Raw genomic sequence first — 14,835 nt, forward strand, 5'->3', positions numbered from 1 at the left:
TGTTAAAATTGCATATGAAATCAACATAGGAGTCCCATTAATTACAGCCTTTTACAGACTCTTGTTTTTCCTACATAGAGATAGATATACACATTTGGAAAATGCTGTCACTTATTGGCCTGAGGCTGAATGGTTGATAAGACAAGAAAATACATTAACAGCATCTTCAATCTCTGCTCAAAAAGCAACACTAGAAAACAGAGAGGTGGAACATGAGGTGTTTTGCACTGCAGTATGACCTTGCAATGTGTGGATGTAAATGAATATACATGAGACTTCAGACAGGGTAACAGTTCAGAAAAGGCATACGAGCGAGATGGAGAAATCTATTATTAGACTAGCCATTAAGTCCTCAGATGACCTTCCCAACTCCTGTCCTGAGAAGCTGCCCTTGTGACTCCTACTGGTGTCTCAGTATTTCAGCTTTGGTGTCTGTCATAACACTTAGTCTGACAGGTGGACAGATAAATTACTGACCCCTCCTGTGCAGCTAAAATTTGCAGTTCGAGTCACAACAGTTAGAAGGCGCTTCTCACCAGAGTCACAATGCACTGCAAAAAGAAAAGAACATATGGCCATATCTATCATAATTATAATCTATTATAATTATGATATGTGTGTTTTTTGTTGCATTTTTCAATCACAGACCACCTTTGTTGCTTTCAATAAAGATACTTTAAAGAGCAAGACACATTGTGAATCAGATCATTCCGGCTTGTATTTGCAGCATATTCAGTAACTTATTTTTCTCATCACACACCATTTCTTAGAAATGTTTTCTGTTCATCCATGCTCACTTCGGTTTAGTCAATTAAGCTAAGGAGGATAACACCATTCTCCATGCCGCCCTGAGAACACAACATCCATCAAGAACACTAGCTCTTCCAAATAAACACAACTTATTATCAGAGGGAGGGAGGAAGGATGTTGGTTGCTAAACAACATTTCCCAGCATGCCGCCATAACACTATAATGAGACTGCAGGGAGCTGTTGCTCTAATGTAGACGATACAGGTCACTCTGACCTTGAGGAGCTGAACCTCAGGCCAAAACACCCAAAGGAAAGCCTGCATCAAACAGACTGCTGCTTTCAGATGTGCTACTTCAGGTAAATCATGAGAGCTGAGGGATGCAGATATTTTACATAACAGCAGCTTTTCTAAAATAAAAGCTTGTGTGTTGTGTATAATCCCAATTACACATTGCTTTTGGAATTTATGTGTGAATGCTGTAAGTCTTCATACAAAAACAAGCATTTTCATGTGTGATCTACAGATATGAATTGGTGCTTTTACCACACTGGACACATATTAGGTTTTACAGTGGAACAAGAGTCACATTTCAAATCATGATGCAAATAACTGAAATTATCTATGAAATTAACCATGACGCTCTTACAATTCACGGTATCATTTCATCGCTGTGACTAAATCAAATACATGCTAATTCAACACAGCTTTTTTATCCCCTCACCTGATAACTCTCAAAGTTAGTGTGTCCCATGGTGGGTGCTGCGGCCCCTGGGAGTGCCGGGGCCCTCCTCTTCACGGTGTCAGCCTTGGGAGACATCCTGGGTATGTTCACAACCGACTGAGACTGGCCCAAGGTGCTGGGCCGATCGTCTATGCTGGGAACCCTTGACACTGTGGAAAGACCCTGTAGGTCAAAAATAAAGGGAGTGAAGTTAGACTGACAAATATGTATTTAACTTCACATATGAACAAATGAGTGAATGTAGAAATGCTTTCAGGACATTTTGCTATTATTTTCAAGTGACAGACACATTACCACTGAGTAACAGGCATACACTTTGTTACTGTGCATTATAAGAATTTATTTCATATCTACATTAATTTTTAAACTAATCTCAGAGGGAGATCTCCACTTCCCTCAGTTACAGTGTATTCAATTTAAAACGGCAGCACATGCACACATTTCTCAAAGTAAAGTTCATTCTTCAGTCACAACAATTAATGCAACATCTATCTAACCAAGTTGAAAGCGCAACCACATTTTCAAAGGGTGGCTGCTCCTGACAAAAGCATTGGAACAAAAAATTGTTTTAAATATCTGATCAAAGAGAGCCCAAAGTGCTCCTGAAAATCTAAATCTCCCCATGGCTCAGCTTGGTACAGAGCCTTGGCACAACGGGGGAACAAAACCACGACTCACACCCCCATGATTTAAATGAAGAAAAGTGTTTAAAAGCAGATTAATTGATGCGTTCAGACAATGTCTGGATACAGCATAATAGCAGAGCAAGAAGGAACATAAAGTTCAGGTCATTGGAATTAATTGGACACAAGGTTAGAACATCTCACAGTGGGGAGGGATGGGAAAGGAACAGTACTTCTGGAAAAAAAAAAGGCCTTTAAGAGAGCAGTCCAGTAGGCAAGTCTGCAGTTTCTTTCCACATTGGGGACATTTCACATTTGCCTGTTGCTGACAATGTGATTGTTACAGGATGCAAAATAACATTTTATTGCACTGAGCCTAAAGAGACAGAGAGGTACCAAGATACATTTGTACTTTTTGTACTATTGAGCAAGAAACCATCATTGACCAGAACATATTTTTACCAAATACATCTGACATCTAACCACTGGTGAGAATACAAAATAGCAACATATTCAAAAACTGACTACTACCAAGATAACACCTAGTCTATCTGTAGAAAAAAAAAAAACACCAACATTACAGAAACAAAGCAAATTAACACAGCACAACCTAAGATTATGGCAGAAAAAAATGTCAAATACAAATACTCAGTCATTCAGTCAGCTTTTCACTGTGCTGTGTGACTGACGGGGGTAAGAACAGCGCATGGGGGAGGTGGGATGGATGAGGCTGATAGAACAAAAAAGAAATGTTGGAAGTGAGGGATTGATGTGATTTCCAGTTGGAATCCTTAAAAAAAAAAAAAAAAAAAAGGACTCGCTTTCACCTCACAAAAATATGATGTTCAAAGCAAAAAATTCACATGAACTCTGTCTGACTTTTTCACCTGCTCTCTTCTACTCCTTCCCTCTGGTAAACAATCGGAAATCCGTCAGAACAGTGAGAGATAAAAATTTAACTATAACAAAGGTACTGCTGCATTTGGTGGAACTCAAACTCACAGTGACCTCCTAATTACCAAGTTTGTAACTTAAAAGAAACCTGTTGAACTTGAGTATAATGAGTATGACCTAACATACCATATACCAAGGGAATGCCTGTTAATGCTTTAAGGTCTAATGCCACTAGAAATCATGCATGCAAATGTGCAAAAGTAACATTCTCCACTGGCCTATTAGGATGTCACAATCCCTCCCTGCTAATCACACTGAAAGTTAGTCTTACTTCAGCATAGAGGAGACTTGTCCTACATCTACTTTGAACAAGGTAACGTTCTCCTCTTAGAATGTAAAACACACATCCCTGTTTGACTTCACTGAGAAGTGTGAAATTAAATGAATGACAACTTGCAGTTCTCTATGTGTTTAGAAGATTTACAAGCTTAGGTAAAAACATGTGATTGAGAAGAGCATAATTTGTGGGTGTGTGACACGCTACTTAAGGAATAACTTAACACCAGGCTGAAAAGCAGCTTTTCACTTCCCTCTCTGATTGAAAGTGTAAAGTCTCCTTCACCTCTGACCACACCGGGTACTGGGTGTGCCACCAAACAGTGATGTCACGGTGTACTGATACATCCTTGAGTGCATTTCTACGTCACTGCAGCAAGGTCGATGGGACCTGGACACTAGACATCATCAAAACAAGATTTTCATGGTTCAGCTATTCTACAGTTATCTACAGTACTAGTAGTAAACAGTATTATCACCAAAACTAATAGGAGTATTGCAACGACAAATACTGAGGTGATAGTTCAACTGCTTTCTTCAAATGTATGATACTGCTCTGTATTTTGCACCATAATTATTTTTTAACTGTAAGTGTATATGTTGCACGTGAACGTAAGTTGTCTGCAATATTAATTTAGAGGGTACTTAGGAAGTATTTGGTTCATGAGCTAAGTACTTTGTACTTTGTGTAATGTGCAATCATGTTTATTGGTGGGCACATTCTTGAACATAAGTGGTATTGGAGCTTTGAGGTCCACAAAATGCTTCTGCAGTTGTGAGACAAATTGTTTCCTCTGTAAACTGCATGTCATTGCGGTGATTAGGAGGTTGGAACAGATACAATGACCTTCCTTTGTAAATAAAGTTGATAAAATTGTTTTATTCATTTGCAAAAAAAAAAAAAAATGGGACCAAATTCCTGCCACTCTGAGAAGTGTGGTTAGGGCTGACTTGCTACTCTGAGATACTTGATAAATATAGGCCTTGATTTGTTTTAAAATCTTTTTTAAAAAGAGGGGTAAAAAACAAGCAGATTTCCTCTTCTTCAGTTTGTCAGAAATGTCCTATAACACGATGCTCTCTGACCATGTTAGTGTTTTAAGACCACACACACAGAGTAGTTTAGCCCCTAATGAACAATTAGAGATAAGAGGCTGGGCTTTTAGTGCTAATGTAGCCAAGGTAGGGTAATCTGATGCCTTCAGGCTGATAACACTGTGTGTCTATATGTGTGTGTATGCTGGTGTGCACGAATGCAAGTGTGTGGTCTGATAACAGTCCATGGCTGAGGAACAATCATATCAGAGAGAAAAAGCCCAGCTGCATTAATGCCCACTAGACAGGGGCCACATTGCTGAGATTACAGCATTATGAATAAATATAAATTAGCTCCTGCTGTCTTAGACACATTTCATTGCTTTAAATATATATTAAAATGTCACATCAAAGTTAGTTTGAATGTTTAATTCATGCTCTGCTATCGTACTGCTTTTCCTTTTCATTTCCTTGTCTTCTTTCATTGTTGGTATGTCTTTCAAAAAGAAAGGTGCATTGTCAGAAACATCTGTTGCAGACAAAAAAGAGGAGGAGGAAGACCACAAAGACACCTTGAAGAGGGGTACTTGAAGAGGAGGATCATATTAGTGACAATGAAAATGATTCAGTGTTGACAAGCGGGGTGCTTGATGTTGAAGGAAACACTAAGAACAAAGAGCTAGAAGGGCGGAGAAGTCGATCCAGAGGCTTTGTGCTGGGTGGGACCGTGAAATGAACCAGTGTGCGGCAGGCTGTCTTTTTCCACCTAATACAATCAAACGGCATATTGATCTGAGGTGAGCCACAGTGGCTGCTACTGAACAGAGGTTCATGGCTTCAAAATCAAATTAACATGATTGAGTTATGGACATAACAGGTAGAGAGCAGCTTAATGCAGCGTCTAAATGTACGTCTGGTATAACATGGATGTACTCTCCGTACAGACACACAGACAGACAGACACAGACACACACACGCACACACACTAGAGTGGTTGAAGGGAGTTAATGCTTCGGAAAAAAACCCATAAAGTTGATCATCACCGGTCATATACTGTAGGCTGCTGTGTATCTGGATGTGTGTATCTGGGTCCTTAGTTGTCTAAGAGCACTGACTGACTTATTCATAGTGACTGTAGGATAAAACATATGAATATCACTATATAACACTACTCCCTAGCCATCTTATTATTCAGTATGTAGAAATTATTTATTTGTAGGAAAGAAAAGAAAGAGGGGACAAGAACTGCAGTCAGCGCTGTTAGTACTCCTTGTTGGACCTGTGATGGAGAGACTGCTGACTAACCTTCTGGATACAGCTGCTGCCCTCTAGAGGACATCACTGTACATGACCACAACTCAACAATCAACCATAAAGAAGCAACTTGATCTCATGCTGTGAAAGTGGCCTTGAGCTTAAAGGAATATTTCAATTTGGCATATTTCCAGTAAATCTGGCCATTGTGACTCTATGGCTCATGCCAAGACATGGACTCATGGAAAACAACAGAGCTGCACAATCCTCTTGTCTTTTGTCACATTAGTATAATTACTTACTTCTACTTACTGCAATTACTGTTACTGTACTCTATGTCATCTATGTTCTAAATGTTAGTGATATTCACAATATTGTGTTAAAATTACTCAACGACAACCGGCAATTATTTGTTATTTTAATTTGTTTATAACAAAGATAATTAATTGATTTACAAAATATGGGATGGACATATTTACCAAATGATTGTTTGAGACATTTTCCACTGTCACAGCCTCTGGGGTCGTGTTTGAGAAGCTGATTCACTTTTTTGAAAATTCAATGACCAGCCAGGAAACAAATAAGGGACAAGTTTTACTGATGACATTGTCATCCAGCACTAGTGAGACCTGACACACATTTCTCCATAGTCCAATATAGAGAACATCTCTGTTATGTGTTATTTTTAGTATTTCATTGCAATCTTCTATGATGATTAATATAGATGGCATACAGCATTTAAAAAACATCACGTACTCAGGCTTAGACAGAGACGATTTTTATATTAAACATCAAGCTGAATGCTATATCAGAGTATCAGCAGCCACACAAGAAATGGACAAGAAAATGACTTAACAACAGGAACCTGCCGACAAACTAATACTACTTGCTACTGCCTTTGTTAAGTATGGTCCAATTTTTGTTACAAGTCCAACAAAAGTGTCAAAGAACTGTTTATTTTACAACTGTGGTAATGTTTGAGGTTTGTTTGTGGTTTGTGCTGCTACCGGTTTGTTTTGTAAAGGTGTCCCTGTTATTCTGTCCAACCATTGTATATGATTAGAGTATTTCAGAGAAGTATTAAGAAAAACCCACTTTGATTTCAATCATCACATCTGGACAGATGTCAGATGTGTTTGTAATACTTACATTGGATTGTGTGTCTGTGTTTTGGGTTACTTTATCATCACAGTCATCCATGTCCATAGATGTTGTCTCTGTCTGCAAACGGAAGGCAAAGCTAACATGCAGCGTTCAACTGTTCAGCCATGCATTTAGCCTGCCTCAACGATCATGTATGAAAGGCGTGCACCACTCGAGGTTAGTTTTTTTAAGTTATTCCACACCTCAATATCTCATGGCACTTGTGTAGATGAGTGCCAGACTTTGTGGACAATTATTGACTCTGCTCTTAATTCAATAATTCCAAAGTAATATTGTGAACCAATACTATAATTGATAATAAAACATCACAACGTTACTAAAACTGGAGTTATTAAAGAATAACATGCATACACCTCTTAAAAAGTAAATAAAACAAATTGCCACAAACCAACAGAGCTCTGGAGTCTTACTTTGGTTTTCCTCCTGCTGAACTGGAAGATACCCAGGAAGCCTCTTTTCTCTGCTCTCCCCAAACTGGTAGTACTGGAGCGGATGGAGTCTATGAAAACAAAAGGGAGAGGAGGAGGAGGAGGAGGACGAGGAGGAGGAGGAGAGGAGTTGGACATGATAGTATCAGCACCTCATAAAAGCAAAGCAAATAAGTCAGGTTCATTATAAGAAATATTTCACAAGGAATTCAGTAGAAGTGTGTGACAAATGATCCCAGCATGCACAGGTTAATTGGGTTAACAATAAAATTCAGAGTGGGATTGCCATGACAGTAGAGTACTGTGAATTTATAGTGCACTCTCACAAGTAAGCCAATTTAGTTCAATTCCTATAACATCCAATTCATTTGCTTTACTTGAACAGAAATATGTTGACTGCCTTGTTATTGGTCATTTTGAAGTGCTTTGGTACTGACTAAGTTTCCTCAGCAGAGGGTGCTATAGCTTTATTTTTCTCAAAGACCACCTCTATCTAATTTTCACAGGCTACAAACCAGTAAATAAAAATTAAGCCACTGTTGGCTTGAGGGCAGGGAGGGAAGATAAACTAACCATTAAAGAAATCACAGAGCAATACTACTGCGTTATTTGGATTCTGACAAAAGCTGAGGGCGACTAATACTAATAATGATGATTTTTCCACACATCAAAATTACAAACAAATTACATCTTTGAAGATGGATGAAGAACAAGCAAGCATGTCCAACGCAGTAAAAAAAAAGCAGGGTTAACAAGCAAGCAGTGGCACGTTGGGTTAAACAGCTACATTTGGACAGACAAGACTTATTATGACTAATACCTGAGTAGTTAAGAGCAGGGGCAGAAGCCATTTTAGGCTGGAGAACTGTAAAACATGACAAGGTTTAAAACACGTGGAGTCACTTATGGATGACTGACCTGCATCAAAAAATAATTCATGAATCTGTTGTATTTGCACCTCTGTAGCACCAAAGCATAACTGGTAGACTTTAGCCAGAGGAAGAAAAACTAATCATGACACCCACAACATAATTTCTAGATTTTCCTTAACAAACCATAATAATAACAGAGAAAGGCTGAAGACCAACATAGAGTCATTACGAAATAGTATTTGACAATAAACATTACATAATGTTCCTACCTATATCTTTCATGGCCATAAACCACAAGCTTTTCCTCTAGGATCCCACTCAGTGACAAGATCAATATCTCTAGATCAGTGGGTGTGCACTGTGGCCACGATAATGAACCATAATATCAGATCTTCAGCTTCCTAGATAAAGGATGACATATTCTAAGTATTGTACCTCCAGGGATGAATTGTTTTTAAAAAGTTCATTTAGATTAACATCGTTTAAGAACCACAAAACAGGCTTATAGTTTTGTTCATGCTCTGTCATAGCTGCTGCTGGATAAATGTTGACTCGGCCTGCATAAAACTATGTCAAATATTTACATGCTAGTCACGCTGTACTGCAGATTACAATGATATGCTTCTTTTCTGGCTTATTTCACTGGAAGGATGTTAATGAGCTGTTTCCGGCTCTGTTTGCATGAGTTCCATGCATTACTAAGCCAGACATTACCCACCACTATTACAGAGCATTAACCAAGGTTGATGAATTAAATAAAGGGATTTTAATCAAAATTACATTTTTTTTCCTTAATACCTATTCTATTTTATAATTTTCAATTTGGCTCTGATGTGGAAACTTTCCATACACATATGAACCCAAAACAGAAAATTACACCTACAGAATTAAGCAGTTAAGATTTACCTAGACTCTGATCATGTACATAGAGCTCCTTGATCCCCAGGTCTGTCAGAGATTTGTCCAGTGGTAACTCGTGGCGACTGATGCTGTCCTTCAGGAGTAGGACATGTGCAGGTTCAAACTCACACTTGTCACAGATGACTGGTATCAGAGCCTGGAGTGGTACTAATGGGTTGACCCGCACCACTGCCTTCTGACTGCTGTGGTAGTTCACCATCAAACGCACTGTTTTCTGATACAGAGAGGGGAGAATGGTAGAAAAAAATGAGATAACATAACAGGCTAAATAAGGTACTTTTTTATGGCCACTGAAGAAATTTTCCCATTCTGCAGTCACAGAAAAGAGATTTTCATTTCGTTGACCTTGATGGAAGAAAGAATTACTTAATGAATGACCTATCAGAGAGGTGACTGATTTAATTTCTTCAAGCAGTGCAATGACAATCATCGTAATATCAACAAATAAATCTTGAGCAGAATAACCAAACAGCAGACAGTATATAAACTGAATGACTTACTGTCTGAAGATGAATGAATGAATGAATGAACTATGGTCAACCTATTATCTGTGATGCTTTCTTTGGAGTTCGATTTTCTTACAGAGCAAAAACCAAAACATGAATGAAATGTAAAATGTGTGGAGAGGAGAATAGCAGAGAGAGAGAGACAAACATGCAAAGACACTTTAATTAAGTAACTTAGGGTTAAATGTTGGTGTCAGAAAATGGAACATTTAATAGACAAAAGATGATGTCTATGCGTGCATATCTGTGCCACTGTATGGACGTGAGTGTGTATTTAGGTATTCAATCCCATACTGTACAGTGTTGTGTTATGGAGAACAGATAGACCGCTCCGTACAGCAGTCTTTATCACAAGTGGTTCACATCTGCCCATATAAAAATACACACCCCACTCAAATGTCAAGAGCCTTATTCATAAAATGTCTCTTTGATCGGTGGCTTTTCAATGGCTTTTGTATTTGTCTTTGGCAGCAACAGTGTAAAAAAAGGGACGACAGCATAAAAAAAAAAATAACAGCAGCATAAGAAGCAAGTAGAGAATTAACAAGAAACGGAACACATAAGCAAGTAAAATAGCACTTGCTTATAATAAGCTTCAAATATATGAAAGCACTCACACCACAGGCCTCTGTCAAGGTCTAATTATGTTTGTTTTAACTGCAGAGACTGCTGGTGGCACAACCACAGATACAACAGACAAGAGGGATGACTGACAGCAGTGTCTGCAATAGTGTCAGTCTGTGGCCTGAGGCCAGGCAGGGTCAAAGGGAGAGAGAGCAGCCACTGAGCCCTGAGAAGAGCAGAGAAATAATGCATGGTAACTAAAGGTAAGGCACTCATCAAATATTCAAACTGTAGGAGGAGAGCAGAGGAGAGGTAAGAAAAAGGGAGAGAGAAAGGGACTACCTCTCAGTACAAATGATTTCAGATAGGCAAGTAAGCTGTAAAAACAAAGCTGGCAACAAGAGGAACACGCGAGTAAAGACATTAAAGGCAAACTTGGACTGAAAAACAGTGTATACGAACTGACTCCAATGTCATGCTAGGCCAGTTATATCTAAACTGGCTTCCTACCTTAGAATGGGCCCTTACAGGTTTCACTGGCCTTGCTTTCTGCCAGCAGTCACAGGTAAAAGGTAGAGAAGGGAGGGATGGATATTAAACAAGGCTAAAGGGTAAGGAGCTGGACTATATTTATCTAAATGCAACAGAATAGGTAGCTTTGGGTATTTTTTTTTTTTTTTATTCTTGTTTTAAATGTGCAGTGACATATATAAAATCCTAAATACAAATAGTACATGACAAAAATCCAGATCATAGTATCAGGCTCCTCTGTTACTCACCTCTGGCACTTTTGGCGCCGGTCTTCGCACCACTTTCTCCTCCCAGACTTTCTCTTTGATGAGGACACAGGCCACGTTGAGGGAGCCCAGCAGTGCGTTGGGCTTGAACCCCAAAGTGTGGCCCTCGGGTGACAGCAGCTCCAGGGTGTGCAGTGCTGGATTCAGGTGATAGCGGCTACAAAGCTCCACCAGCAAGTCCATCAGCGCCTTACTGAGACAGGGAGAACGAGAGAGAAGGGGGGGAGAGAGAGAAAGTGAAAGAGGTTGGGGAGGAGGGAGGGAGTTTGGAAGAAAGAACCAGCAGAGGAGATAGGGAGAGAGGGAGAAAGAGATGGAGCCAGGAGAGAAGATAGTGTTACAAAGCCTACCTAGCTGTAGCTCCATTAAAGAGAATAGTAATTACTTCATACAACAAAACCACACCTGATGTGCTTAGATGGCTGGCTAATTGATAGACACAAAGGATATGAATTCAAACACTGAGCTGTTCTCACAGACATACTGTGGATTGGATGGCAGTTGCAATGATTTTGACATGAAGATCAGGCTGTCTTTGTAGCTTTTGGAGAACAAAAACAAAACAAAGGGCAAAGAAGCCACTACTTATCATATACTGTAGATATAATCTGTATGGTTTATCTAGAACAAAACTCAAAAGGGCCTCCCACAATAATAGGGCAGTGACAAAACATACTGACAGAGAGAAATAATGACAGACAAATTGCAGAGTACTTGATATGATATGACAAACTACTTAAGTCCATCAAGCCATATGAGAAGCTCGGAAGTCTGCTTTGTGTGTCTGTTTGTGTGTTGGGGGTTCAGCTGATGAGGAGGCCTTCAGTACTACCTGTCAATCCTCAGATAAAGAAACCAAGAGACAGTCTCCAATGTTTTCTGGGAACAGCCAGATCAGATGACAGAACTGAGAGAGACACCACTACAAAGGGCACCATTGACAATCGCTATCACATGGACACAGACTACAACTAAAACGACAATATGCAATCACCAGACCCAGCGTCCTGTGCTATGTGCTTCTTAAGCTGATTTTGCAGATTGTATGTTCATCAAAAACAAGTCATAACACAATCCTTATATGAAAGGACAAAGGCTTATTGATTCACTAGATTATCTGTAGCATACCTAATAAAATGTTCCATTACAGCGATATAAGTTTGATTGTTATGTCACATCTCAGCTGTTAATCAAAAGCAGAAGCATGCTATTATCATAACTACCACTAGATAAAGAACATAGCCAACAGGAGAGCACAAGTAATGAGCAGTACTTTGATTTAACAGCTGATTAAGGAGTTCAGGTTGGGTTAGGGTACACAGAGTTAAAAGGTTAAAAGTGTGAATTTGCTCCTTAATGTAATATACTGTTAAAAAAAATCAAAAATGTTGATCAGTCACATACAAAGTATTGCAGTTGTCTAGCACCTTACAATATTTTATCTCTGTATCTTTACCTGCACACTGAAATTCTGGAAAAATACTGTCTACTGTAAAGACAATACATTAACAGTAATGACTTTTAGAAATAGTTTTTGCATTCATTCTCACATCATTTGGTTACCAATATTTCATGTTTACACAATAAATTAATTACAATACAACACGTCAGCCTTATCTTATCTAAGACCACATGAACTGCTGATGTTGCTGCTGAGCAATGTCAGAAGGTAAACTGTGAACACCGCCCATCTCAGGCTAAAATGTATCAAACTTTCCTTTCCTAGAAATGATGCACAATAATGAAACCATACACCTGACAGACAATCACATTGTGCTTGTCTTACATCAGATAAACAAGGGATTCTAAATAGTACCAAAAAGGAGCCCTCTGGCTGTGATGCCTTTTGAAATAATATAAGGGAAGTCAGGTAGTTTGAAAAGGTCGCCAAAATGTTCCACATGTTTAGGTGTAGAAAGTTCCCTTTTTAATTCAAAAAAAGATACCTGACTTTTACCACTAGTGAGAAGTAGCACAGAGACGCCTACTGGCTGAAACTTTGTCTGTGGTTATTAAAAGAGCACCTTGTTGTTCTGTACTAGGAAGGTGTCCCTGACATGCTGCCCAAAAGGAGAGAGCAGAGAGTATTAGCAGGTCAGCCTCTGTCTCTTTCTGGGACAAAGCTTGTGCTGAGACTGGGAATGGGACCCCTTGCCAAGGCCCCACTACCACAGCAACCCAAACACACCCAGAAGCGACAAACACACTCATACTGTTTGTATGGTGACTGGCAATAAAGGTCAGAACATAAAATCACAAGGTTCAGCTAAGCAATACCTAAGATCCTCATATTTTTAGATATAAAAAGTGGTTACAAGACATTTTACAGCCAAATGCAGTGTAAAAACTAAGCAAACTTACTTTAAAGAGAGTGATGCACCCATAACGCGTATTTACACGTTATGGGTGCTCTGTCCTCTCACCTGCCATCTTCAGTTACAGAAGTCTGGTATCCCTGCGGTAGGGTTAGCTGTAAATCCACAGTGGGTCTCAGCATGTTCTCCTTGGCATCCATGCCTGATGTCCCTCCCCCATCAGGTACAGTGTTTCTGAAGATGTGGCGAGGGGCAGGTTGTGGGGCCTGCGGCGGAGGTGGGGCACGAGCCTTCATTCTCCTCCTGGGAGATGACAATGGCAAAGATACATGTAGGACAATATTATTATCTTGTTAGGTGTTTGTTGTAGTTTCAAGTAGGACTAAAAAAAAAAAAGGCATTCATTTCACATGGTGTCACTGAGTCACATTTACAACTGATGAATCAATCAGTTATCTGATCCATCAGGGATACATGATGTTCTCAATTAAGTTAGGTAAACAGCACAAAGCAATTCTTTTTTCCTCTGATGCAATGACATTTTCACTCATTTTATTTTTTAACTCTTATTAAAATGAATTAAATGATGTAGATATTTTTGGTTCATCTGAGTCATTTCTGTTTGTCTTGAGTTCAGTCTTGGCCACACAGCACAACAGCCTAATGAATACAACCCACTGCCACCACCCTAAGAGCAGCCTGAATACCAATAACTTTTTTTCTGTTTGTAACACAACCTTTCTCTTCATTTAGATTACATAATAGTCAACAGATATGCTGAGATGACCCCCTTGGTTGACAAGATGATACAACCTGAGCAGCTGCTTATTCCGTCTGTTCCTAACACTCCTCTGAATGATAATTTGATAATTCATAATAACATTCTCTCTAATATCACTCCTAAGCAAAAAATACTGTAGTGTCATATAATCAATGCTTTTACAAAGCTTTCCAAAAAGGAAATGATGAACATTAATAGCCTTGATAAACAAAAACATCCCTAATCAAATCTTACTGCATGGTAAGTGGTAAGTTTATTCAAAGACATATTCAGACAAACTAATCAACAAGAAACACTGTATGTGAACATTAAGATTGTTGCAAGTTGCAACAGTCATGCAACTGAAACTATCTGATAAAAGTTGAATTTTAACATTGTAGTACAACACTTTTGTAGCATCAACAACTACTCAAAGCAGCAATGTTTAGGGGATCACAGTATTTGGCTCAGATGCATACCATGCATAATTTAGTGTGCTGATAATAGCTCTATGAAAACCATAAAAGACAGATAAGAGTGCCAACCACACTACAACCACAGCATCTACGGGTGGAGATGTGGCAGATGTCAATGACATGCTGGTGATGAGATGCTGCTGCCTACACATTTGACCTCCGCTCAGCATAAACTGTGCCTCGCCTGACAGAGACAGCTGATTAGACAGAAATCAAACATTGCAATCTGGAAACAATGACAAACAGCTATTCTATACCACACATTTCAGCACACACTCCCTCTCAAAACACAAATATTAACCTTAGATAACAAAAGAAAAGCATCCCACTCACGTCAAAAACAGTCCTTGTGTTGATAAAGTGTTCCAAAAGTGTTATATCAGACTGTTTAGAAAT

At 39.1% G+C, this 14,835-nt stretch overlaps 1 protein-coding gene across 1 annotated transcript in view; it reads right to left on the reverse strand.

The window, feature by feature from the left end:
- cobl (cordon-bleu WH2 repeat protein) overlaps window positions 1-14,835 on the reverse strand; it is a 51,805-nt gene that overhangs the window by 25,107 nt on the left and 11,863 nt on the right. Inside the window, exons 3-9 of the mRNA XM_070834969.1 lie at window positions 13,312-13,506; window positions 10,871-11,081; window positions 9,007-9,235; window positions 8,049-8,093; window positions 7,211-7,299; window positions 6,786-6,857; window positions 1,474-1,656 (exon numbers count right to left, since the gene is read on the reverse strand). Of these exons, the coding sequence (XP_070691070.1) occupies window positions 1,474-1,656; window positions 6,786-6,857; window positions 7,211-7,299; window positions 8,049-8,093; window positions 9,007-9,235; window positions 10,871-11,081; window positions 13,312-13,506 (1,024 nt within the window). The remainder of the gene's footprint in view (window positions 1-1,473; window positions 1,657-6,785; window positions 6,858-7,210; window positions 7,300-8,048; window positions 8,094-9,006; window positions 9,236-10,870; window positions 11,082-13,311; window positions 13,507-14,835) is intronic.

The sequence above is a fragment of the Pempheris klunzingeri genome, chromosome 8 (genome assembly GCF_042242105.1).
Source record: "Pempheris klunzingeri isolate RE-2024b chromosome 8, fPemKlu1.hap1, whole genome shotgun sequence".
Taxonomy (NCBI): Eukaryota; Metazoa; Chordata; class Actinopteri; order Acropomatiformes; family Pempheridae; genus Pempheris; species Pempheris klunzingeri.